The sequence below is a fragment of the Loxodonta africana genome, chromosome 18 (assembly GCF_030014295.1).
Source record: "Loxodonta africana isolate mLoxAfr1 chromosome 18, mLoxAfr1.hap2, whole genome shotgun sequence".
In the NCBI taxonomy this organism is placed as follows: domain Eukaryota; kingdom Metazoa; phylum Chordata; class Mammalia; order Proboscidea; family Elephantidae; genus Loxodonta; species Loxodonta africana.
This window is the reverse complement of record NC_087359.1, coordinates 17297617-17321892: the sequence shown is the minus strand read 5'-3', so window position 1 is coordinate 17321892 and position 24276 is coordinate 17297617. Positions and strand designations below refer to the sequence as shown.

Genomic DNA, 24276 nt, shown 5'->3' with positions numbered 1-24276 from the left:
ATTTCTCTTTACGGCCGAATAATTCATTGTATGGAATACCACGTTTTGTTTATCCATTCATCTGTTGATGGGCAGCACCTTTTGGCAATTATAAGTAACGCTGCAATGAGCATTGGTGTACAAGTCCCATGTTCGGTTTTTTTTACAGGTAAAACAAGGCTTCTGAACATCCGGGCTCTGTGGTAACCAGTGCCCTTTGTCCTTGGTTGGTGTTGGGGGGCAGGAGACTGGAGTTTATAGATTTCTACGGGCTGGTGTTGAAGGAGCTTTGGTGGCACAGTGGTTAAGCTTTCAGTTGCTAACTGAAACGTTGGCCGCTCCACGGCAGAAACATGTGGCAATATGATTCTGTTAAAAAACAAAACAAAACTGCTCTTGTTGAGTCAATTCCGACTCATAGTAACCCTTACAGGACAGAACAGAACTGCCCCATAGGGTTTCATCAGGTGCTCCTTGGAAACTCTGTGGGTCAGTTCTACTACCCGATAAGGTCGCTATGAGTTGAAACTGACTCGATAGCAAGAGGTTTGGGTTTTTCTGCTATAGGGTTTCCAAGGAGCAACTGGTGGATTCGAACTGCCGAACTTTTGGTTGGCAGCCACGCTCTTAAGCAGGCACAACCAGGGCTTCCTATAAAGGCTACAACCTTGTAAACCCTATGGGGCAGTTCTACTCTGTCCTATACGGTTGCTATAAGTCGGAATCGACAACAGGTTTGGTCTTTTTTTTTTTTCTATTATTTTACAGGTTGATGTTACCCAGGAGCTTATGGTCTTTTGAGACAGCTGCCTCCTCTAGAAGGCTGCCTCCTTGAGAATGCAGATGGAAAGGCTAACTCACTTTCAACTCATTGCTTGAAACTGGCCTCTGGGCTGCAAGTGGACTGCCCAGGACACTTGAGCGCTTGCAGCAGCTCCACCGGGGTCTGAGGCTGAATCCGGAGATATTTAGATGGGTGGTGGTACGGCAAGTGCGTGTGGGCTGGCTGGCATTCTGAAGAAGTGCCGCAGTCTGGAGTGTTCCTTCCCTGCTCAGGTTACTGGGTGGTGCTGCCCGTGAGGACAGGCAGTCAGCGGGGACACAGGGGCCCCTGGTGGGGTCGGGCCCTGGCTTGAAGTCTCATCTGGCTGCCATCTTTTGGTGCCCCCGAGGCTGCCCTGCAACAGCTGCCCCAGGGCTGTTTTACTGGGCTCACCAATCCTGCCTGGGTTCAACAATAACCATCATGACACAAGCCCACATCCAATAGAAAGGTGGGTAAACCTGTTGCTGATAAACTGATTCCGACTCATAGCAACCCTATAGGACAGAGTAGAACTGCCTCATAGGGTTTCGAAGGCTGCAACCTTTATAGAAGCAGACTGTTACGTCTTTCTCTCACAGATCGGCTGATGGGTTGGAACTGCTAACCTTTCAGTTAGCAGCCAAGTGCTTAACCACTGCGCCACCAGGGCTCCTTAAAATGGTTTAGATGGTCGATTTTATGTCTATTTTACCACAATAAAAAAAATTAAGGATTTAAAATGTTAATATTTGCATCTTCTCCTTTTTTGCAGTATCTGTTTTCTACAAGGCTTTTAAAACCAGAAAAGTGAGGACAGCGGCGTTAAATCAGTATGTATCATACAGCATTGTAAACATGCCTGACATTTTCCCAAGGTAATAAAAATAAAGGCATATTCATCTCTAAGGGAAAAAAAACCCTTCCGATAAGCAATTGGTTAAATGATGGTGCAGCCATTTTCTGGAACACTGCATAGCTGTTAAAAAAAAAAAAAAAAAAAAGGAGGGGGACTGTGCATTAAAGAGGAAGGTGAAGAGCAGAGAGCTAGATAAGCTTCCACTTGTGCTAAAAAGGGAAAAATAAAATACTGATCTTTTTCTGCATGGGTATTTCTCCAAGGAAATAAAGGAAATTGATAACTTCACTGGGAAAATTGAGTAGCTAAGAGAGTTGGGAGACTTTTACCTTGTGAATTTTGAACTATATGAACGTATTAAGCCAAACTCATTGCCACTGACTTGATTATGACTCATAGCAACCCTATAGGACAGAGTTAGAACTGCCCGTAGTGTTTCCAAGGCTGTAATCTTCACAGATGCAAACTGCCACATTTCTCCCACGGAACACAGCCCAGGGCTTTAACCACTGTACCACCAAGGCTCAAAAATAAATAAATAAATAAATAAATCACACGTTAGGGCGATTTGGGATTTTAGGGGTACTGGTTTAGGAGCTTGGATGCTAACCAAAAGGTTGGCAGTTCAAATCCACCAGCCACTCTTTGGAAACCCACTTCTACTCTGTCCTACAGGGTTGCTATGAATTGGAATCCACTCCTGGCAAGGGGTTCGCGTTTTTTTTGTTTGTTTTTTTTTTTGGTTAGGCTTCATTAACATGAAGGGGGTGGGGGTACACAGGTATCTGATTTACATCAGTTTAAAGGGTACATTTATGTTTGATGCACTTTTCTGTAAATTATATATCACAATTGAAAAGAAAAAATAACAATACTCATGGAGTGCCTGAAGATCCACATGGTACAGCCTCATGGAGCAACCCAGAAGGTCGAGGAAGGAGGGTGGGTACCCCGGGACCTGGAGGTTGCTCCAGGTTCACTGCCCTCGGCGCTGGGCAAGCCAAGCTGAGGCAGGAGCAGAGCACGGCCCCTCTTAGCCTCCCGTGGTGCTGGTCTGGCTGACAGCGGCTCCAGACGGCATGACTGCCCTGCCCTGTCCCCGGCCTTTGCCCGAAGCATCTCTTCTTTCCTGGGTGGCCTGTACTCCATTGTTGGCTCAGGGGGTCAGAACCAGCCGCCACCTGCATTATTGATGCCCTTGCGTAAGGCAGGAGCCCCGGGGTGGGGGGGTGGAGATTAAGCCTGTGGCCCCGCCAGGGTAGAGCTGTGTGGTGCACTCCCAGAAGGCCAGGTACCCGCGGCAGCCAGATTCCCGGAAAGGAGACAGGACGCTGGGCAGCCCCTCTTCCCTGGGCACGCCATGGGCGGGAGCAAGGGCAAAGTGACCCGGCGCGCAGCGGGATCCCGGAGGCCGGCGGCGGGGGAGCAGGAGTCCGAGTCGGCCAGCACGGACGGCGCGCCGGTCCTTGACCGCCAACTGGGCCGCGAGGCCCGCAGGGCGAGACCCGCTTTGGAGCCCGTAGCAGCCGCTGGAGGTCGGGAAACCCCTGGTAGCTACAGGAAGCCCTCGGCAGATGGGAACAGCGGCTACGGAGGGCAAGGGGCCGGGCAGCGGCCGGAGTCCCGGGGGAGGCGAGGTAGCGGGCGGCGTCGGGGACGCGGCCCCAAGAAGAACCACGAGCCCGGGGACGGCCGAGGGGGGCGCGTGGAGGAAAGCCTCCCGAGACAAGGGCGGCCGGGCGAGCACGCTCTTCGCAGGAGGAAAGGAAGAGGGCAGGGATCCTTGACCCGTCGGGGCCGCTCCAAGTCCCGGAGCCTCGATGGGGACACTTCGGGCGGGGACAGGGGCAGCTCCTGCCTGGACAGCGAAGCCCGCAAGGCCTCGGAGAGCGGCAGCCAGAGCGGCGGGGCCCCGCTGCTGCGGCCCAAGTCGGAGACACCGGACACGGGCTCGGAGGAGACAGGAACTGGGCTGGAGTCAGTGCCGGAGTCGGGGGAGCGCCGGAGCACCGCCGAGCCGCCAGCCGAACCCCCGAGCCGGGAAGGGTCTTCGGAGGTGGGGCCCCGGGGAGCGAGGGAGGATTTGGGGACAGCGACAGACCCAAGTCTGGAGCGGCCCAGGCCCGGACGCGGCCGCCGGGCAGCCCCGGGGACAGCGAGCCGGGGCCCTGAGGACGAAGCGGCCGCGCCCGGCGGCAGGACCCCGAACTCCAACAACCTCGTCAGCAGCCGTGCTCGCGCCCCCCGGAGCTCGGGGGCTCCTCGGGACAGCAGGCCGGCCCGGGGCGCGAGTGACCATGGGGTGCAGCCCGAGGGCGAGTCACCAGGCGCCGAGCCCGGAGAAACCCCCCGAGAGAGGCGCCAGGTGGGGAAGGTGCAGCTGGCGGCTGGCGAGAGCGCGGCGGAGGCTGGACGGGGAGACACGCCCGGGGACCTGACGCCGCTGGCCACCCTCATGGCGCTCCGCAGGCTCGGCGCGAGGCCCCCGCCAGGCCCTGCTCCCCAGGCCGCCGGCCCTCGCCGCGCAGGACTCAAGGAGCGGCTCCTGAGCGTGGTGCACGCCCTGGGCCTGCTGCGGTGGCTGCGGTGGCGGACCCGGCCGCCAGAGAGCGAGGGACGGGGAAGGGGGCCGCGGACAGGAAAGGGGGTGGAGGCGGGCGAGGGGCCGGGGGCGAGCGAGGGGCCCTGGGCGGGGCCGGGGGCGGGCGAGGGGCCCTGGGCGGGGCCGGGGGCGGGCGAGGGGCAGGCGGGGGGCGAGGGGCCGGGCGTGGGGCCGAGGGCGGGCAAGGGGTGGAGCCGCGAGCCTGGCCTGCGGCGCCGTCTAGCACTGCGTCTGGCTGGCTTCTCGGGTCTGGGGGGGCGGCTGAGGGCTCCCCCTGGCGGCAACCAGAGCTTCCCGCAAGCCTCGAAGAGCCCCGCCCCCGACGACCCCTCGGACGAGGAGATCCCGGGTGGTGACCCCAAGTTCGCGGTCGTGTTCCCCAGAATCCACAGGGCAAGGAGGGCGTCGAGCACCCGGAGCTCAAGGGAAGCGGCCGCGGGCGCCCTCAACGCGGAGGGACGCCTTTGGCCTCGTGCAGAGGCTGCGCCGAACAGTGAGGGGCCCAGGGTGAGTGGGCAAGGGGCTGCCGGGCCCCACCGCGGCTCCCTCCTCGCCCCGACTCCCCCCGATGAATCCCCGCTCGACGAGAGCGGCTCCAGCAGCGAGGCGGAGCCCGGGGCCTTGGAAGCCGAGGCCCCGATGCACTGGGCGCAGGGCTCCGACCCCCGCGAGGACCCTGGGCCTGGCCCCGACCCACTGCTGCCTCGGCTCATCCTGGAAACCCGCTTGGGGCGGGAGAGGCGCCTGGGCCCCTGCGGGTCCCCAACGGAGCGGTGGGAGCCAGAGGATGAGGCAGAGGAGGCGCTGGAGCAGGACCTGGAGCTGAGCCTGGGGCCCGGCCTGGATTTGCCTCCTGTCCCGGATGCTGAGCGCGGGAGCCTGGGGGCAGGCCTGGAGGACACCGAGGACCTGGCCCGGCTGCGGTGAGCGTGCGGCTCCAAATCTGCCATCCCAGCAGTCGAGGCCCCGGGCCGCATAGCCTCATATTCCCCGTGTTGCTTTTATGTGTGTTAGAGCCGGTTCCCACTCAAAACGACCCTATGTGCAACAAGGAAACACTGCTCCATATACCCTACCCCCCCACACCCAATATTCATAAACTGCGCACACCCATATTGAGCCCTGAAGAGGGGTTGTGTCCCACAAGGGGTTTTCTGGTGGAAGGGGCAGGTGAAGGATGAAATCCAGGGACCATTGTCTGAGACTTCCCTCTCTAATTGGCGTGAAGTTTTCCTCAGGCTTAGCGGGGTCCTGGTCCTGCTTGTTGCACCCCACGGTAGGTAACTTACTTAACAGACCAGCCCTTATTTTATGGAGGTTGAATGAGTTGCCCCTGAAGTCCTGCAGCTAGCCCCGGAGCTAACCCAGCACCTCCTCCACCCCCCAACTCCCTGCTCCTCCTCCCTGCTATCCCCCCAGGTTGGTGTGTGACAGCTCCGTGCTGCTGTGCCTCAAGAAGAGGTTTCACCTGGATCGAATCTATGTATGGGGGCCTTGGGGAGGGGACGGCCCCAGAGGCAGGCTTTCCCATGGGGACAGAGGGCTCTTTACCACCCCTGGAGCCCCTCCTCTTCCAATGGATGGGTGGTGGACCCTCTCTGGGGACTACGGTGTGGGACGAGGGTAGCCAGGCTGGTGTGTATCAGAGCCCTGCCTCATTTTTGAATTTGCATTCTCCTGATCTGTCCATGCTGTGATGAGGCCTCTGCCTTCTTCCTCAGACCTTTGGAGGGCCCCTCCTACTTGCTCTGAACCCCTGCCGGCCCCTGCCTCTCTTCACGCCTGAGGTCCTGGCCAGCTACCGCTCTGGGAAGGCCTCTAGCAGCACCCCGTATGTGACCTTGCCCCACAGACCCTTGCTCACTGCCAGGGTGTGCTGGGCCCCAGCATGTCCCATTGCCCAATGTCCTGGGGCTCATGGGGCATGTCCTGCCTACACCTAGAGCTGGCAGGAGGGCCCCAGATGCCCAGCTCTGGTACTTTCTTATCTCTCCATCCTCGCGCCCAGACACATCTTTGGTATCGCAGAAGCAGCCCATAGCCTGTCTCACAGGACTGGGCAGGAAGCCTGCATCCTTCTCAGGTAAGTAGAGGCTGCCCCCTTGACTGTACCTACAATGGGCTTGAACATCTGGTGTGGGTGCCCACAGGCCACACTGCAGGCTGGTCAAGAAGTGGGCCTGAGGTCTGCATTTGCAACTACTGGTCTGGTTCCCTGTGGGGTGGCAGCTCTGGGCTGCGTAGGGGCTGAAGTCACCACATGTGCCCCTAGAATGTGGCATCTTGAGCATTTTTTCTGTTGGGCATCCAGGCTCTAAGCCTATCTTTCTGTGTTGCTGGGAGCCTGGATTCCTTAGCCCCTCCCTCCTGCAGTGGGCACAGTGGCTCAGGAAAGACGGAAGCTGCCAGAAAGATCATGCAGTTCCTCAGCAGCCCGGAGCAGGCGCAGATGAGGGATGGAGGCTGCCAGGTGAGGGCAGGCTGGAGGTGCATTGCAGGCGGCGCGGGGCAGAGCCATTTCCCTGGGATCCAGGAGGAGTTGTTCTTTGAGCCAAGACAAGGATGCTTTTTAGGCCTCTTGCTTCTGGGGGGCAGGGTAGGGTGGGGCTGTCCTGATGGGACTGACCTCCTCTGTGGACCCAGCACAGCCCCCTAGCCATAGAGTACTCTTAGCTGGAATGGCCAATTTGGGGTACCACATGAATGACCCCCCCACACACACAGCTGGAGGACGTGCTGCTTATGGTCAGCAGCTTTGGCCATGCCAAGACCATCCTCAATCCCAACGCCAGCCGCTTTGGCCAGGTTTCATGCCTCTACCTGCAGCAGTGAGTGGCAGGGGTCCAGGTGGGCACAGGGCACCTACGGTCAGTTGGCCCAGCTGGGAACCTAATACTGCTGCCCCTGGGGCCAGGCCATGGGGGATCCCCTTCTGAGTGGGGCACCTGGGTGGCATGCAGCCCAGGCACCCCCACCCAGTCTCTTGTGCCCACAGTGGAGTCATCATAGGTGCTTCCGTGTCACATTATCTGCTTGAGACCTCGAGGGTGGTATTTCAGGTAAGACCCTGCTCCCCATCTCCCTCCAGCTCCCAAAGTGAGAAAGAGAGAGAGGACCCACTGTAGGGGGTCCTGGCCCCTTAAGCCCCCAGGCCTGCCGTCGCCAAGACTTGTCCTGGCTCCGCTGGGGTGCAAGGCCAGGCCACTGCTCTCTCTAAGCCAGTCCTTCTCCCCAAGGCCCAGGCTGAGCGAAGCTTCCATGTCTTTTACGAGCTGCTGGCAGGGCTGGACCCACAGGAGCGGGAGCAGCTCTCCCTGCAGGGACCCGAGACCTACTACTACCTCAACCAGGTGGGTTGACAGAGAGGGGCTGGGCTCCCGGCCCAGGAGGAGCCTGAGGAGGGTGGCCCTGGCCTTCACCCTGCCGTGCTCCGCAGGGCCGGGCCTGCAGGCTCCCGGGCAAGGAGGACGCCCAGGACTTCCATGGGCTGGTGAAGGCCCTGCAGGCTCTGGGCTTGTGGCCCGAGGAGCTGGCCACAGTCTGGGCTGTGCTGGCCACCATCCTGCAGCTGGGTAACATCTGCTTCTCCTATTCAGAGGTGGGTGCCCCTGTGGGCAGGGCCAGTGGGATGCTGGCTTGGCGGTGGCTTATTTACGTAGTCAGGGCAGTACAATGATGCCAAACCCTTGTGTATCAGGAGCAGACGAGGGACCGACCCCTGGGCTACTTGGGGCTTCGGGGCTGCCCTGGACAACAGGCAGGTCCCCGTTGTAGAGATGGGAAAACAGAGACCTGGATCTTCTGACTCTATCCCCACACCTGTCCTACTAAGTACCTGGCGCTGTGTAAATAATTTTACGTATATTTTCTACCTTGCTTCTCAATACAGCGCTGTAACATGACTATCGTAGCTTTGCCTGTAACAGTAAAGACATGGGCTCAGGGAGGGAAAAAGACATTCAAAGCCGAACAGCTAGTAAAGAGGTGAAGTCAGGACTCAAACTCAGTGCGTCAGACTCCAGGCCTCACCAGAGAGAAGCTTCCAGGGTTCCCGGGCCCCATCTGGCCAGCCTGGGTACCAGAGAAGGATGTATGAGCTCTGCTTGGAGATAAAGCCCAGGCTCTTACCTGCCTGGATCTCACCTCTTGCTGTTGCCCTTGCCCCTTCTCTAACCAGCGAGAGTCCCAGGAGGTGGCTGCCGTGTCCAGCTGGGCAGAGATCCACACTGCAGCCCGGCTGCTGCGGGTGCCACCCGAGCGCCTAGAGGGTGCTGTCACCCAGAGGGTCCTGGTGAGCCCGCGGGTATGGGTAGGTGGGCCAACCTGGACCATCCACAAGCTTGATGAGCGCCCATGTGTACTATGAGCTGGATGTACCCACATGCACCTGCTCTGCCCTCCAGGAGACACCTTATGGCCGGGTCTCACGATCCCTGCCCGTGGAGAGCGCCATCAATGCCAGGTTGCAGTGGGCCTGGGGACGGGAGGAGTGAGCAGACCCCTGGCGCTGTGCTTCGTGTGACTGTGCACTTACTCACGGTGTCCACAGGGACGGCCTGGCCAAGGCCCTGTACTCGCGGCTCTTTGACTGGCTCCTGAGAAGAGCCAACACGAAGCTGGCATCGCCTAGGGAAGGAGGCAGCGTGGGCACCATCACTGTTGTGGACGTCTACGGCTTTGAGGTCACCCCTGGGCTGGGCCCAGAGACCTGGTTAGGTGGCACAGGACAGGGGTCTTCCTAATCCTAGTGTATTTGGGAGACCTCAAAAGCTGCAGCTCTCCTTGTAGGGACATTTGTGACCACTTGCCTGCCTCACATGTGTCTTCATTGACTTCTACGTCTGTGGGGTGATGGCTGTGCTGAGCTGGCACCAGGGCCTGGGACTAGGGGAGGGTAGTGCAGAGATGGAGAGGAAAGAAGCAGGCCTTCCCGGGGACTGTGCAGTCTAGGTGAGGAGCCAGCCTGGCAGAGAACTTGGGGTTCCATCTCTCACCTTCAGCTGCAGATTGCCGAGGAAGGATGTCCGCGTCCTATGCCTGTGTTTATTTCCAAGCAGGACACCTGCTTCCTTCTCTGGCACCCAGGCTGACCAACCTGGGGCGTGGGAGCCCTCAAGGCTTCCCTGGTGAGGGCGGGAGCCCACCCTTAGCCCCTGTCTCAGCCCGTGCCATCCTCCCTGACACAGCAAGTGAGAGAGCACAGGGGCTGTGGACGCCCTGAAGCCCCGGGCTGCAGTCCTGCCCCTCACCAGCTGTGTGGCCTAGGGCAAGTTAATTAACCTTTCTGCAATCCAGTACTCTCATCTATAAAGTGGGATTGTACGAGGATCTACCTCCCAGGTGGTGGAAGGCTTAAAGGAGATGGGCCAGGAGAGAGCTGAGCACCTCGTAGGTGCAGCCCCTCTGCCTTGCCCTGTCCACCCTGATGTAGCCTCCAGGCAGTTCTGTCCTGCAGCAATTGCAGAAGCCTCAAAGGCAGCGGATGCTAGGATGAGTCCACCTGCCGCCCCACCTCTCATGCACTGCCAGGAGAGGGAGGAGGGAGAATGCCCCAAATCTCTTGAGTGTTCATAAGCTCTTCCCCGCTTTCAAGAAGGTGGTGCCTCCTTGGCAGGGAGGAGGGGCCAGAAGGAGAGGAGGTGGTCCCTAGGTGGGTACTGTCCGCCATCTCCTCCCCATCCTGCTCTCCACAGCTTGTCCTCAGTGACCATCAGCCCTCCCTGAAGAGGGAGGTGACTGTGACAAGTGTGTTGTGTGTGTGTCTTAGAGATGTCAAAACTCTGTACAAAACTGCCTGGAGTGTCGGCTCATGGGGCTTACCCAAAGAGTGCTGGAGGAACCAGAGGACAGATCTGTATGCATAGCGGAGGAATGCCAGAAGGTTTCCTGGACGAGGAGGCCCGGAGTCCTGCTTATGAGGATGAGGATTCTGATAGCCAGCTAGGTGGTAGGAAAAGAGGCCTTCCAGACCACAGGATGCCTGTGACCAGAGGCCCAAAGGCTCACAATGGTGCTGAAGCAGAGACAGGGTTTAAGAGGGAGGCCTGAAGTATGGCAGCCCTGCGGGAGGGGAGTGAAGGGCACCAGGCCTGTGTGCCTGTTCTCCACCCCTGCCCTGGGTCCCTGCCTCACTTGCATGCTCACCTCACTGCCTACGTGCCCCCAGGCGCTGCAGGTGAACAGCCTGGAGCAGCTGTGCAGCAACCTGGCGAGTGAGCGCCTGCAGCACTTCTCCAGCCAGATACTGCTGGCCCAGGAGGAGGTATGGGGGGCTGCATGGCACGGATGGGGGCGGGAGGCACCCTGGCGCTGCCAGGAGCAGAGGCCGTCCTTGGTAAAGACAGCACTGAACTGAGAGCTCTTTCCCAAAGCCCCCTTGCTGTGGGGGCTGAACTGAACTTCCCTTTGCTCATCTGTAAAATGGGAGTGTTCTCCCTGCTCTGGCTCAGACGAGGGCCCCACGAATGTGGATGGCTCCGTAAAGGCCAAGTGCTGGCTGTCCCAGGAGGAGTGTCGGCAGGAGTTGCTGTCCTGGGTGCCCATCCCCCAGACTCCGCAGGAGTCCTGCCTGGACCTCCTCGCAGACCAGCCCCACAGCCTCCTGAGTATCCTGGATGCCCAGACGTGGCTGCCCCAGGTGAGGGCCAGGGGCAAAGATCACTCAAGTGGTGGGGACGGGATGGCCAGCAGGGCCTCCCAGGTTGGCTACAAGGTTATAGGACCCAGAGACCCTGTCCACACCACCTCAGCCCAGCCCAGCCCAGGAAGGCAGCGGCCAAAGGGAGAGAGCCCTGGGCTCCTGCAGACCTGGCTCAAAGCCTGTTTCTCGATGATCATGGGCAAGATACCTGGCATCTCTGGCTGCAGAAGGGGGACAGTGGTACCTGATGGGCCCGGTGGTCCTGGAGCAAATGCCTTGATTGTGGCCAGGAGCCATTCAGGCCTCTGGCCAGTAGGGGGCAGACTCAAGGCCTTGGTGCATCCATTCCACCTGCCCCTTTGTCTAAATAGCTCACTCAGTTACACTGCAGCCTCTCCTTTATGTTTTTAGAGCGCTTATGTCCATATGCAATTACTTTGTACATTTATTCATTTACTCTTCCCCTGAGCTACACTGAGCTCCGTTAGAGCTGCATCCTTGTCGGAGTAGGTCACACTCTATCTGGGGTGCCTGCCTGTGTTAAGGATTCACCAAGTATTTATTGGACGAAGAACGAGTGAATGAATGAATATGTGTGCCAGGGCTGTGCTAGGGATAAAAAGGTGAGCAAAAGTAGACCCAGCCCCTCCCCTCTCAGAGCTCAGGGTATAGCAGGAGAGAGAGGTTAATAAAACAGAACAAAACCCAGAAACAAATATAAAATTACATGTGGTGTGGGTTCCGTGGGCGAGCTTGTGAGCTTGAGCCTCCCCTGGGAGCTGAAACCGAGTTTCTGCTCTGTTGAGACCAAGAAGAGCAGGAGTTTCTGTATAAGCTAAAATATACCATGACTCCAAATATAAGGGGCCCCCTCCCCAATTTTTTCAATTAGGGGTTGAAAACGAAAGGATTTTGACCAGAGGCTGTCAAACATATGATTACAATATTTCATTTATTAATATAGCTTAAAAAAAAAAAAACAGTGGCCGTCAAGTTGATTCCCACTCATGGTGACCCCATGTGTGCCAAAGTAGAACTGCACTCCATAGGGTTTTCAATGACTGATTTTTGTAAGTAGATTGCCAGGCCTTTCTTCCAAGGCACCTCTGGTGGACTTGAGCCTCCAACTGTTCAGTTAGCAGCTGAGCTTGTAACCCTGGGTTTGTACCACCTGGGGACTCCGTTAATTTAGTTACTCATACACATATGAAATGTGTTTTGGATAACATAGTGTGTTAATTTGTAAATCACTGATTTTCCCAGCCTCATATTTCATAAAAGTTTACTAAAATTTTTTCACAGACATTCTTGGTGTCCCAGAGACACTTTTGGGGTCACCCAACATGGTTTTCCAGGGATCGGCAACATCACTAAAGTCTAAGTCATTTGAAATGTAGCACTTTTTGAGGCCATGTTGGGTGCTGACCCAAGCCACAAGTTCCCATTTAGTTAACACTGGGGCAGGTGTTTCCCCCCCATGCATTTTTTTTATTATAGGTTCATTATATCCATAAAATAATCTTTTAGTGGATTGCTCTTAAAAAGTGACCTTTGAAAGACTTGCTAATAAAGACGTGTTTATGAACGCTAGAAATAATTGTTAAATCTAAAAGTCCCCCGCCCTCTTTTTTTTTTTTTTTACTGTGGTAAATATATACGTAATATAACACTTGTCATTTCAACAATCTTTACGTGTACAATTCAGCCACATTAATGACGTTCATCATGTTGTACAACCATCACCCTTACCTGTTGCCAAATTTTCCCATCGCCTTAACATTCCCCCTTCCTGGTGGCGCAACACAACTGAAAGGTCGGTGGTTCAAACCCATCAGCTAGCTGCTCTGCAGGAGAAAGGTATGGCAGCCTCTTCTGTACAACCTTGGAAACCCTATGGGGCAGTTCTGCTTCGTCCTGTAGGGTCGCTCTGAGTCGGATTTGACTCTCTGGCAACAGTTTTCCCTTTTATATGATTTTTATCAGGGGTCCTCTATAAGCCACCAAGTCTGGTGTTGACTGAGGTGGTTTCTGTGTCCGAGGCTACTGTGTCTTTCTCAAATAGTACTTGCTTGATCAAAATAAAGCCAATGAAGAAGAGTGCGCACACTTTTTAAGGACTCAAATATAGAGTGACTCTTTCTAAGGAATAACTTTTTTGAGGAAAAAAAAAAAACCTCATCTTATGTTAAAGTATACACGGTACCTGGGGCCCCTGGGAGGGAACACGGAGTACAAAGGCCTGAGAGAAACCTTGGGTCCCATCAGGCCACGGACCACACCTTCCTCCAGAAGTGCCACTATCACCATGGCAACCACCAGTGCTACACCAAGCCCCAGCTGCCCCTGCCCATCTTCACTGTGCGGCACTATGCTGGGACCGTCACGTACCAGGTACCTGTCACCTCAGGGGGAATCAGTGAGGGGGGTAATGTGACCCTGCTGTCCCGTCCCCAAGCAGAGTCACCTGGACAGGTGAGAGGAGTGGATGAGGGGAGGCCCCTTCCAGGACTTGGCAGATGTCCCCACCTGGTGGCCCCCTCAGTTCTGACCACAATTGACTGCATTCTGGGTGGGGGGAGGGGGAGGGGGAGTTAAGGTCTTGGGACCCTCCAGCCAAGAGGGGCAGAGTACAAGCATGGCTTCTGATAACCTTGAGCAGTTTACTTCATGTCCTGAGCCTCCATCTTCCCATCTGTAAAATGGAAATGAAAACTCTCCTGCAACACTGTTGTGAAGGATAAATGCAATAACATGTAAATGGCCTGGCAGGTGCCTGGCACATAGTAGGTGCTTACCGAATAGACTTTCCATCCCCTGTCTCGGGCTCTATGTCTACTGGGGACTGGGTACCTCCTACCCTCAGAGGAGAACTGCTGAGGGGATGATCCCAGTATAAAGGGGTACGGATCTGTGACTTGTTTGAGGTGGGTCCAGTCAGGTCAGGTTCCCTGGAAGAGGTGGTATGCTGTAGCTATAGAACAAAAAATACAACTACCCAGGAGTTCCCTGAACAAGAAAGGAGTTTGAATAAAGACAACTATGAAACTGTATTGAAAGTCACAAAAGATTTAAAAATGGAGACAAACTGCCTTCCAGTTGGGAGCCTTAATATTGTCAATTCTTTCCCAGTTAATCTAGAAAAGTAATACAATTCCAATCAATATACCCCAGTGGTAATTTTATGGGAGGAGGGGGAATGGGTTTTGACAAAATAATTCTGAAGTTTTATGTGGAGAAGAAATGCATCAGAATACCCAGTAAAATATTGAAAAATCAGAAGATTAAGGAGGAATTTGTGCTACCAAATATTAAACCATAGTTTCAAGCTCCAGTAATTAGAAGAGTATGGCATTGACAAGGAATGGACTGAGCAGTAGAATGGAATCAAAGATCCAAAAAGAGACCCAAGGGAATATAGAGGAATTGAATATATGACAAAGGTGGCCTTTTGAACCAGTGGGAAAGGATGGACCATTGGACAAAGGAGCGGCCTCCAAACCCAGCCTTCTTTTCTTGGCTCTCCCTCTCCTCCCCACATGGTCCCTTGCAGGTTCACAAGTTCTTAAACAGAAACCAGGATCATCTTGACCCTGCCGTGGTGGAAATGCTTGACCAGAGCCAGCTCCAGGTGGCATGCCAGCCCTCCTGGGCCCTCAACCACTCCACACACTGTACCCTGACTATCCTCCTCCCCTGGACACTCTTGCCCTTGCCCAAGGGGCTCACCCTCAAGTGCCTGGCACTTTGGACCAGCTTCCCTGGGCAGTGGGGGTGAGGGGCACCCTGGACTATGGGCCCAGCCCCCTTTTGCCCACAGCTGGTGGGCAGCCAGTTCCAGGAAGCAGAGCCCCAGCCCTGGGGAGGGCAAAGCAAATCCACACTGGCTTCTCGCTTCCAGCAGTCCCTGGGGGACCTCATAGCCCGGCTACGCAGGTGAGAACCGTGCCCCTCACCCAACCCCGGGCAGTTGGATGGGGGCTGGCCTGTGCCCTGGTGACCCCCCTACTTCCACCCACCAGGAGCCACATCTATTTCATCCAGTGCCTCAACCCTAACCCTGGAAAGGTGAGCTTCTCAGCACCTGGTCCCAGGCTGGGGAGGGCACTGCTCCTTTCCCAGAGCCTGACCCCTGCCCTGCCCTTGTGCCCCTCTTTTCCCTCCTTTGTGTCCTGCCCCAAATTACCACAGCCTTAGCCCTGTTTTTTTAGCCCTTGGACCCAACCCTGACTCCTGCTCTCCTTGGCCTTGTCCCCACTGCCCAGCTTCCAGGCCTCTTTGATGTAGGACACATGGCTGAGCAGCTGCGCCAGACGGGCACCCTGGAGGCTATACGCATCCGAAGCGCCACCTTCCCCGTGCGTGTGCCTTTCCAGGCCTTCCTGGCCAGGTAGAGACCCAGGACAGGGCGGCCAGGGGCCCAGGACAGGGCGGCCAGGGGCCCAGGCACCTCAGGGTCAGGACTGACAAGGAGGCCCCTCAGTGACCAGAGAGCCTGAGAGTTCCTTCTGTTGGACATGGACCCACGTTGCCAGGGACCCCGGCTCTGGCATCCAGTATTCCTATCGCCCGGCCCTCCCCCGTCTCCCTCCTTTCAGTCCTCTTTCTGTCTCTCCCTCCACCTCTCTCTCCTTTCGCTATTCATCACCGTCTTACTCCCACAAGCATTTATTGAGTGCCCACTGCGTTTTGGGGTGTGCTAGGCACTGAGGAGATGGCAGCGAACAAGCCTGAACAAACACACATCTTCCTGTTTCTCTGCCCCCTCTCCTGGCACCGTGTTCTCACAATCCATCCCCCACCATGAGCCACAGGAGGGCAGGAGTCTCACCTGCTGAAGGCCCTGCACATGTAGGCACTTAAAACCCACTGTTGAGTGACTTTAAAAAAAAAAAAAAAAAGTTGTTGTTGAGTTGATTCTGACTCATAGCAACCCTGTAGGACAGAGTAGAACTGCCCCGTAGGATTTCCAAGGCTGTGATCTTTAAGGAAGCAGATTGCCCAGTCTTTCTCCAGAGGAGCAGGTGGTGGGTTTGAACTGCTCACCTTAAGGTTAGTGGCCAAGTGCTTAACCATTGTGCCACCAGGGCTCCTTGTTGAGTGACTTAGACTGCATGACCACCGGAAGTGCCGGGTGTCAAGTTGCCAACATGACCTCCGCCCTCCCTCTCTGGGCAGGTTCCGGTCCCTGGGCTCAGAGAGGCAGGGAGAGCCCTCTGAGCAAGAAAGGTGTGGCGCCATCCTGAGCCAGGTGCTGGGAGCTGAGTCACCCCTCTATCACCTGGGAGGCACTAAGGTGGGTGCATGTGTCCATGTGTGACAGGGACACATGAGTGAACAGGAGACAAGCGTTCTGGAACAAACTGTGACCAACTCTGGCTTTGGGGGGGTGCCTCCTGGGTGGTGGGGCGGTGGGAGAGGGTGGGGGGAAGGCACCCCCATTCCACTCTGCCTGCAGGTTCTGCTGCGGGAGCAGGGCTGGCAGCAGCTGGAACAGCACCAGGCCCAGCAGCGTGCCCAGGCCCTGCTCACCCTGCATCGCAGCCTTAGAACCTGCATCTCCCGTCAACGCCTCCGCCTCCTGCCTCGGATACAGGCTCGTGTGTGCAGGCTTCAGGCCAGGTCTGCAGGCGAAGGAATGAGCCATGGGCTTAAGGGGGTAGAGTGAGGCCGGGGCTCCTCCTGACAGTAGTGGGTCAAGGTCAGGGAGATGTGGGGTGTCAGGGCAAGTCTACCTGCCCCCGTGCCCACCTCATGAGCACTCAAGCTATCTTTGACAGCATCCGTGCCCATACCATGTAGCCTCTGCTTGCATACCCCTAGTCACAAGAAGCTCATCACCTGTCCAGGCCTGCCCAAACCTGCAGTCTTGATTCCTTGAATTCTGTCTTTTCGAGTCTGTTCTCCAATCTGCAGCAAGAATGATTTTTTAAAAAGCATGAATCAGGTTATGTAACTTGCCTGGCCTGTAAGGCTCTGTCTACCTCTCCAGCTTCTATTTAAGCAGACTTTTTCCATCCTAGGTCCTTTGGACTTCTCTCGCTTCCTCAGACTCACCATGCTCCCCCGTTTTCTGGTCTTTGCACACGTGGTTCCTGCTGCCTATGAGGCATCTCTGCCCCTTTCCGCCCAATCAACCCCTACTCACCCTTCATGGCTTGTCTTCATGCCTTCATCCAGCAACTGTTAGTTGATCATCTGCCCCATCTACCCTAGCCCAGACACTGGGGACAGGGATGAAGAAGGCAGAGATGGTACCTCCCAGGCTAGCTGGGGAGTCAGATTCAGACACTACAAATTAGTGAAACTTATACTTTTTACTCAGATAACGTGCTCATTCTACATTTTTTTTTTTTGCCAACCGTGCTTTCCTCCCAGAGGTATTTTCATAAGTGTGCTTAGATAATTTTTTTTAAAGTTTAATTCATTTTCAAAATTAATTTTTAAATGTATTAAATTAACTTTTGAATTAGCATAGTGTGCTTACAAGAATAACTTCATGGTGGGAGGGCGCAGTCAGTAAAAAGAACGCATGTGTGACTTATGTAAAAATACGATATTACAAATATGTGTGTCTGTTTTTACAGTTACTTATTTAGAGATACTGATTTTTTTCTTCATGTGTTCTTCTTCTAGCTCAAACCACCCTTCTAAGGTCTGTGTCCTTACTGAAGTACATTCTTATTTATTTATTTAGAGCTTTTAAGTGAAAGTTTACAAATCAAGTCAGTCTCTCATACAAAAACTTACACACACCTTGTTATGTAAAAGTACATTCTGTTCTTGTTCTTCCAACAAGCATTAGAGAGTGGTAAATTCTCTGTCTTTGAGAATGTCTTTTCACTTCCATTCTTGAATCACAGTTTAGCTGGGTATAGAATGGTAAGTTAATAATTATTTTCTCTCATTACTTTGAAGATATTACTTCACTGTCTTCTGTTTTCTCCTTTCGGTGATGAGAAGCCTACTGTCAGTCTAATTTTTATTCTTTTGTAGGTAATCTGTCTTTTTTTGTGGTTGCTTATATGATTTTTCTTTGTATCAGGAGTACTGCATTTTTATTATGACATGTCTGGGTACTTGTTTATTTTTAAATGTTTATCCTGCTCATGACTTCTTCATTAAGAAGTCAGGTCTTATATCTGGAAAATCCTCAAAGATATTTTATTTGAACATTGCCTCTTCCAAAATCATCTACTAGATTGTCAATGACACTCTTTTTTATTTTTAGATGTTCTGCCTGGCTCTTTATCAAATAATAATGTGCCAGCCTCTGTTCTAAACATAACCCCAAAAACCCACTGCCGTCGAGTCAATTCTGACTCATAGCGACCCTACAGGACAGAGTAGAACTGCCCTATAGAGTTCCCAAGGAGTGCCTGCATCTATTAATTCACTTAATCTTATCATGGGATGAGCATTATGATAATTCCCATTTTACAGATGATGAAAATGAACCACAGAGAGGTAAAGTAATTTTTCTAAGATCACAATGACTAAATAGTAGGAGAATGATCTGAACCCAGGTAATCTGGCTCTGTGGTCCCTGGGTGGGGCAAAGAGTCTGTGCTTGCCTGCTAACCTCTGCACCCAGTGGTGCCACAGATTTAAGGCCTGGTGAAACCTAAAAAAACCTATGGAGCAGATCTACTCAGTAACACATAGGGTTGTCATGAGTCATAATCAACTTGACAGCAATAGATTATTGATTTGTTTGTTTATTTTTGGTCTGGCTCCAGCGCTTAAACTCTTAATGCCTATACTAAACAGTTTCTCAATTTACCTGTTCCTTTTTCATAATATCCTATTCTTTACATATTGCTTCCGCTAAACACCCAGGAGTTTCGGTAGTCTAGGCTAGTTTTCACGTCAATTTCTTGACCCTGTGGAGGAGGAGTCAAGCACCAGGCAGGAGGTGTAAGTTTGGACTCCTGTCTCCCTGGCCTCCAGGAAGCAATACCTCCGGCGGCAGGCAGCTCTGATACAGCTGAACACCATTCTGCTGGTGGCCCGGCCCCTCCTCTGGAGACGCCAGAGGCTACAGGTGAAAAGGGTTTGGGTGGGGCTGCTGAACTGGGGAAGCTCAGGGTAGAAGGCAGGCAGCTTTGGCTGTGGACTTTGGCAGAACCCCTGCAGTGTCCACCCTCCTAGCCCAACTATACCATGGCTGAGGCCTCAAGAGGCCATTGTTTACTGAGCTGTTTCGGTTTCCCTCTATCTGGCCATTGTAGGCGGGGACTCTGGGTGCTCATTGTCTTTCTTCACCCTTCCCACTTACACCTTCCCTTGCCCCCCCCTTGCCTGATGACTGTAATCTGAGAGCCATAAAGCATCTCAAAGGTCAGTGCCCACATACTACCCCCCCAACCCCTCTCTGGCCCCTCCCTGGCTGGACTTTGTCCCCTGGGACCATCCTTCCCCTCTTCCTGCCCTCTTCCTGGTACCCTGGCAGACAGGCAATAACACCCACAGTGCTGAGGCCAGTGAGGACTCTGAGGGCCAGGGCAGGCAGGGACGGATTCACTGTCAGGCAGCTGGCACCTCTGGGTCTGTGTTCTTTCTTCTGCTGGTGCCAGACACCCCCAGGAGCAGGAGGGGGCAGCTGGGCTGGGGAGGTGCCACTAGGAGATTCAAGGCAACCCCCCCAATGGGGGCATCAGCTCTTCCTGCATCTCCCTAACAGCTTGGGCACTGGTGTGGCTGGCACAGTGGTGGAGCCTCGGAGAAAGTACCAAACATGGTAGGTAGCCAGGGAGCCGAAGGGGGTTCTACACTGAGGTATGAACCTCCTGAACCTGGCACTGCTTGAGGAGGAGGGTGGGGTGCCAGGGGTGCCGATGTGGGTCCTGTCCCTTGGGCACCTCCATCCTGTCCCCTGAGACATGGGTGGGTCTGCCTTGCCCCTTCAGTGCTTTCAGATTCCGAGGGCTTGCGGGGCCCCATTTGTTTGAATGTCCAGGTCCGAATCCTTGATCTTGGAAAGGGAGGTTTATAATCCTGGGGGTGAGGAGAGGCACTGGGTCCCTCTGACCCTTCCCTGAGTACCTGGGTCAACTGGTCCTCCCTGCCAGGAGCTGGGGCGCTTGGAGATTCCGGCTGAGCTGGCTGTCATGCTGAAGACTGCGGAAGGTGAGTCTTGGTTGGGGGTGTCCCTTCTGCCCTGACCTCTCCCCCAGGTGTGGGTCTGTCACTTGTGGTCCCTCTGATGCTCTGGGCTCCCCTGAGCTCACCATCTACTCTCCCAGCTCTCCCTAAGGGGGCTGGTTGCCCACGGGAAGGAACAGATGTAGGACCCAAGCTGGGTCCCACATCTAGGCACTTGGCATGTCTCCCGGTGCTCATCCCCAGGCCGTCAGCCCGCCCTGGCAAAGAGCATCACTGAGTCAATGCCCCCAGAAGTCACTGCCCGGCCCAGACTGGCCCTCCCACCTGACATCGACCAGTTCCCCTTCTCCAGCTTCATCTCCAACAGCTTCCAGGTAGGCCTCCCCCAACCTGAGCGCATCCTGGCCATCTCCTCAGCTCCCCAAGTGGTAGCCGTTGCTAGGCAGAAACTGTCCTTTCCCTTGTCCTCACCTTCCATGGACTTCTCTGGTGATTGGAGCCGTGGATGGAGCTGAATTGTACTGAAATATCCATAGGGCCTGAATGTCTAACAACATCATATTATTTATTATACCAGTGGTGTTGCCCTGCTATTGAAGGCATGTCCTTAAAGGACATTTAATGACAAAGGAAACTGTCCATACTGCCATGTTAAATAAAGGAGCAGGATTCATGACACCTCCTGTGACAGGGATGAACCTTGAAGACACTATGCTGGGTGAGATAAGTCAGCCACAAACGGACAAATAACGTATCATCCCACTTATACGAAATACCTAGGATAGGCAATGGCAGAGAGACCAAAGTTTATTAGTGGTTCTCAGGGGTGGGAGGAAGAAAAAATGAAGTCATCCCTTATGGCCAAACCCATTGCCATTGAGTCGGTTCTGACTCATATAGGACAGAGTAGAACTGCTGCATAGGGTTCCCAAGGACTGGCTGGTGGATTCGAGCTGCAGACCTTTCGGTTAGCAGCCAAATGCTTAACCACTGCGCCGTCAGGGCTCTAAGAGAGCTTCTGTTAAGGGTGATGAAAAATGTTGGAAATGAATAGTGGTGACGGTTGTACAATATGGGGAAGGTCACTAATGTCGCTGAATTGTACACGTGAAAATGGTTGAAATGACGAATGTTTTGTTGTATATACTTTGCTACAATAAAAAAAATCAGGATCCAAAGCCTAATGCTCTTTCAAAGCCAGTAGGGGTGGGGAATGTATGTGTCTGTGCATAGAAAGCAAGGGTGGAAAGAAAGACACTACAACGCCAACAGTGGTTAACTCTGGGGCCAGGGGATGTTAGCGGTGGGTTTGATTTTCTTCTTCATACTTTTCCAAATTTTCGGTATTGTCTGCATGCCTGGGTCTCCATTTCTAATCAGAACAAGCAGTTAAGGTGCATTTCTAAGGTGGTTTTCCCCATCAGTCCCCCCCGCCCCCGTGCATGCTCCTATGGTCCCCCGAGCGCTGTCCCCTGGCAGTCAGCACAGACGGCCCTGCCCATGCACTGTGCCACCCTTCTGCTCAGCAGGAGCCCTCCCTGCCCCGCCCTGGGCAGCCCCTGGCCAAGCCCCTGACACGGCTGGATGGCGAGAGCCCTCAGTTTGCCCTGGACATCAACAAAGTGGTGCGTGACACGTGACAGCAGGGACAGGGCAGTGGCTCCGGGGCTGGGCCTAGCTACGGGGTGCTGGCTCATCTCATGGAGACACACCCTACCCCCCTCATTTTGTACTGGCAGATGCTGCGGCTCCTCGGGGACGCGTCCCTGCCATCCTGGCAGGAACAGGCCATGGGGGCGTACCTGGTGCGGCAGGGGCAGCAGCGGCCAGGGCTGAGGGATGAGCTTTTCAGCCAGCTGGTGGCCCAGCTCTGGCATAACCCGGACGAGCAGCAGAGCCAGCGTGGCTGGGCCCTCATGGCCGTCCTGCTCAGCGCCTTCCCCCCCATGCCCACCCTGCAGAAGCCACTGCTCAAGTAAGGGCCCCAGCAGGTAGGGGCGCGCGGGGTAGGTTCAGCAGGCTGCCTCGCCCCCACAGCATCCCTGGACTGTCTCAGCAGATTCGTGTCCGACCAGGCACCCAGTGGCATGGCGGCCCTGTGCCAGCACAAGCTTCTAGGTGCCCTGGAGCAGACGCAGCTGGCCCCCGGGGCCACACGGGCCCACCCACCCACCCAGCTTGAGTGGACTGCCGGATGGCGGCGGGGCCGCATGGCACTGGATGTCTTCACCTTCAATGGTGATGCCCCCTACTGCACTTGCCCCCAGGGGGTCACTTCGCCTTCCCGGGCCCTGCCCTCGCCTCACCCTCCCTGCTCTTGCCTGCTAAGCCTCTGGTGGCACAGCAGCCGCTTCCTGGGACCTTGCTCTCCCTCTTTCCCTGCTTTTGGAGCCCCGTGAACAGCAGCCCTTTTCCATGGGGGTGGCCTCCTGTGGTCCCTCATCTGCCCTCCCTCCTGGCCCTGCAGAGGAGTGCTACTCCGCGGAGGTGGAGTCCTGGACCACAGGGGAGCAGTTTGCAGGGTGGATCCTGCAGAGCAGGTATGGGGGGCCTGGCATGGGGGGACAGTGTGGTCAGCGCTGACCACTGTCCCTGCCCTCCTCCTGCAGCCCACTTTCCTCCTCCGGGGCCCAGAGACTGCCTCCCCCAAGGGGCCGGGAGGTAGGGGCATAAGTCGGGGGGCAGGGTGTGGATTCCAGCAGGGAGCAAGGGGTAGAGACGGTAGGGAAAGGTGTGAGAGCACCTGCAGCTCAGGTTCTGGAGAAACAGGCCCATCAAAGAGCCCCTGCACATAAGGAAGGGCTGTGAGCCGCAAGTAACTGGGAGCTGTCTCAGCTGCTGAGCAAAACTGGGCTCCTTGGGGCTGGGAGGGCCTCAGGGCATCGTCTGCTGCACCTCTGTCCCAGCCCTTCCATCTCGGCTAGCTCTGTGGTCCCTTCCCCTGTGGGGGGTCATCTGCTTCACTGACCACCCCTATGTCACCCCCTGCCCTCTCCAGAGGTCTGGAGGTGCCCCCCCGCGGCTGGTCTGTATCACTGCACTCCAGGGAGGCCTGGCAGGACCTGGCTGGCTGTGACTTCGTGCTGGACCTGATCGGCCAGACTGAGGACCTGGGGGATCCGGGTGGCCCTCGCAGCTTCCCCATTGCCTCCCACAGCTACCCCATCACCTCCCGCACCTCGTAGGTGCCGCCTAGCACCCCTACCCCTGCCCCTGCCCCTGGGGGTGGTGGCCTCCACAGCCACCCTATTGTGTCCTGTGGTTGGTTCATGGTGCTGCAGGCTCATTCCTCCCACCTAACCCTCCTCCCACCCCGTGGGGGCAGTCCCACAGCAGCTTCTAGATCTCATCCCAGCCTGGGCACCCCTCCCCCCCACCAGCCAAGGCAGTGAGCTGGACCCACTCTCCTTCAGAGCCTCTGAAGACATCCCCCCTGCCCCTGGCATCCAGGCCCCCCAGCTGCCCCCGGGACCACCCCCAGATCCAGCCCCAACACTGCCCAGCAGGAGCCACACAGGTAAGGCTGGAATGGGCGTATGGAGGCCTGGCAAAGGGCTGGGAATTGGGTGCAGGATGTCCCACGGCCCGGGTGGATGGCACCAACCTTCTGCTCCGCAGGGCAGGCCCGGACATCGGGGAGCCTGGATGGCTTCCTGGACTACCTCTTTGAGCCAGTCCTCTCCCCTGGCCTCAGTGTGAGTTCCCTGCCCGCTCCTGGGGCCTGACTGCCCCTCCCATCTCTCCCTGGCTCTGGCTCTGGCTCTCGCCCTGGGACCCCGTGACCTGTGACTTTTGTCCCTCCAGGATCTGGAGCAGAGCCGGGCACTTCGAGGCCGCATAAAGGGAGGGGGCGCCATTGGGCCCATGCAGCAGGGTGGCTACCCCATGGGTGAGTGCAGGCTGAACCCAGAGGGGCTCCAGGTCCCTGCCCTGGCAGGGTCTCACTGATGCAGCCTGGGGTCAGAGCTCTGGTCAGCACCCTGGTGGACCAATCTCTTCTCTGTGTCTGGGACTGGAGGGAGGTGGTACGTGGGCCCAGGAGGCACCAACCTGCGGGGCCTGTTCCCTCAGTGTACCCAGGGATAATCCAGATGCCCGGATACCAGCCTGCCATGGTGCCTGCACCTGTACCCGTGATGCCAGCGATGGGTGCAGTCCCCGCCATGCCAGGTAAGGCTGGGGGTCCTGGGGAACGGTGGAGGGAGGGTCCTGCCGGGGGCGCTGAGGGCACAGTGGGCGAGGGCCACCTGCTAAACCACGGCACTCAGCGCCCAGGCCCCGCCTTCCTCCCT

General features: G+C 55.8%; 1 protein-coding gene across 1 annotated transcript in view; it reads left to right on the top strand.

The window, feature by feature from the left end:
• The first annotated feature begins 3000 nt into the window (after positions 1-3000).
• The window catches only part of MYO15B (myosin XVB), a 31338-nt gene continuing 10062 nt past the window's right edge, over positions 3001-24276 (top strand). Inside the window, 36 exon segments of the mRNA XM_064270304.1 lie at positions 3001-4284; positions 4286-4421; positions 4424-5165; positions 5662-5725; positions 5964-6073; positions 6251-6325; positions 6586-6712; positions 6967-7070; positions 7238-7301; positions 7479-7592; positions 7679-7840; positions 8420-8533; positions 8646-8704; positions 8792-8924; positions 10409-10504; positions 10748-10879; positions 13148-13273; positions 14433-14510; positions 14700-14815; positions 14902-14947; positions 15145-15269; positions 16058-16175; positions 16338-16501; positions 18830-18923; positions 19563-19619; positions 19951-20008; positions 20228-20358; positions 21514-21609; positions 21724-21959; positions 22044-22222; positions 22452-22524; positions 22983-23165; positions 23398-23501; positions 23603-23679; positions 23789-23873; positions 24056-24154. Of these exon segments, the coding sequence (XP_064126374.1) occupies positions 3001-4284; positions 4286-4421; positions 4424-5165; positions 5662-5725; positions 5964-6073; positions 6251-6325; positions 6586-6712; positions 6967-7070; positions 7238-7301; positions 7479-7592; positions 7679-7840; positions 8420-8533; positions 8646-8704; positions 8792-8924; positions 10409-10504; positions 10748-10879; positions 13148-13273; positions 14433-14510; positions 14700-14815; positions 14902-14947; positions 15145-15269; positions 16058-16175; positions 16338-16501; positions 18830-18923; positions 19563-19619; positions 19951-20008; positions 20228-20358; positions 21514-21609; positions 21724-21959; positions 22044-22222; positions 22452-22524; positions 22983-23165; positions 23398-23501; positions 23603-23679; positions 23789-23873; positions 24056-24154 (5761 nt within the window).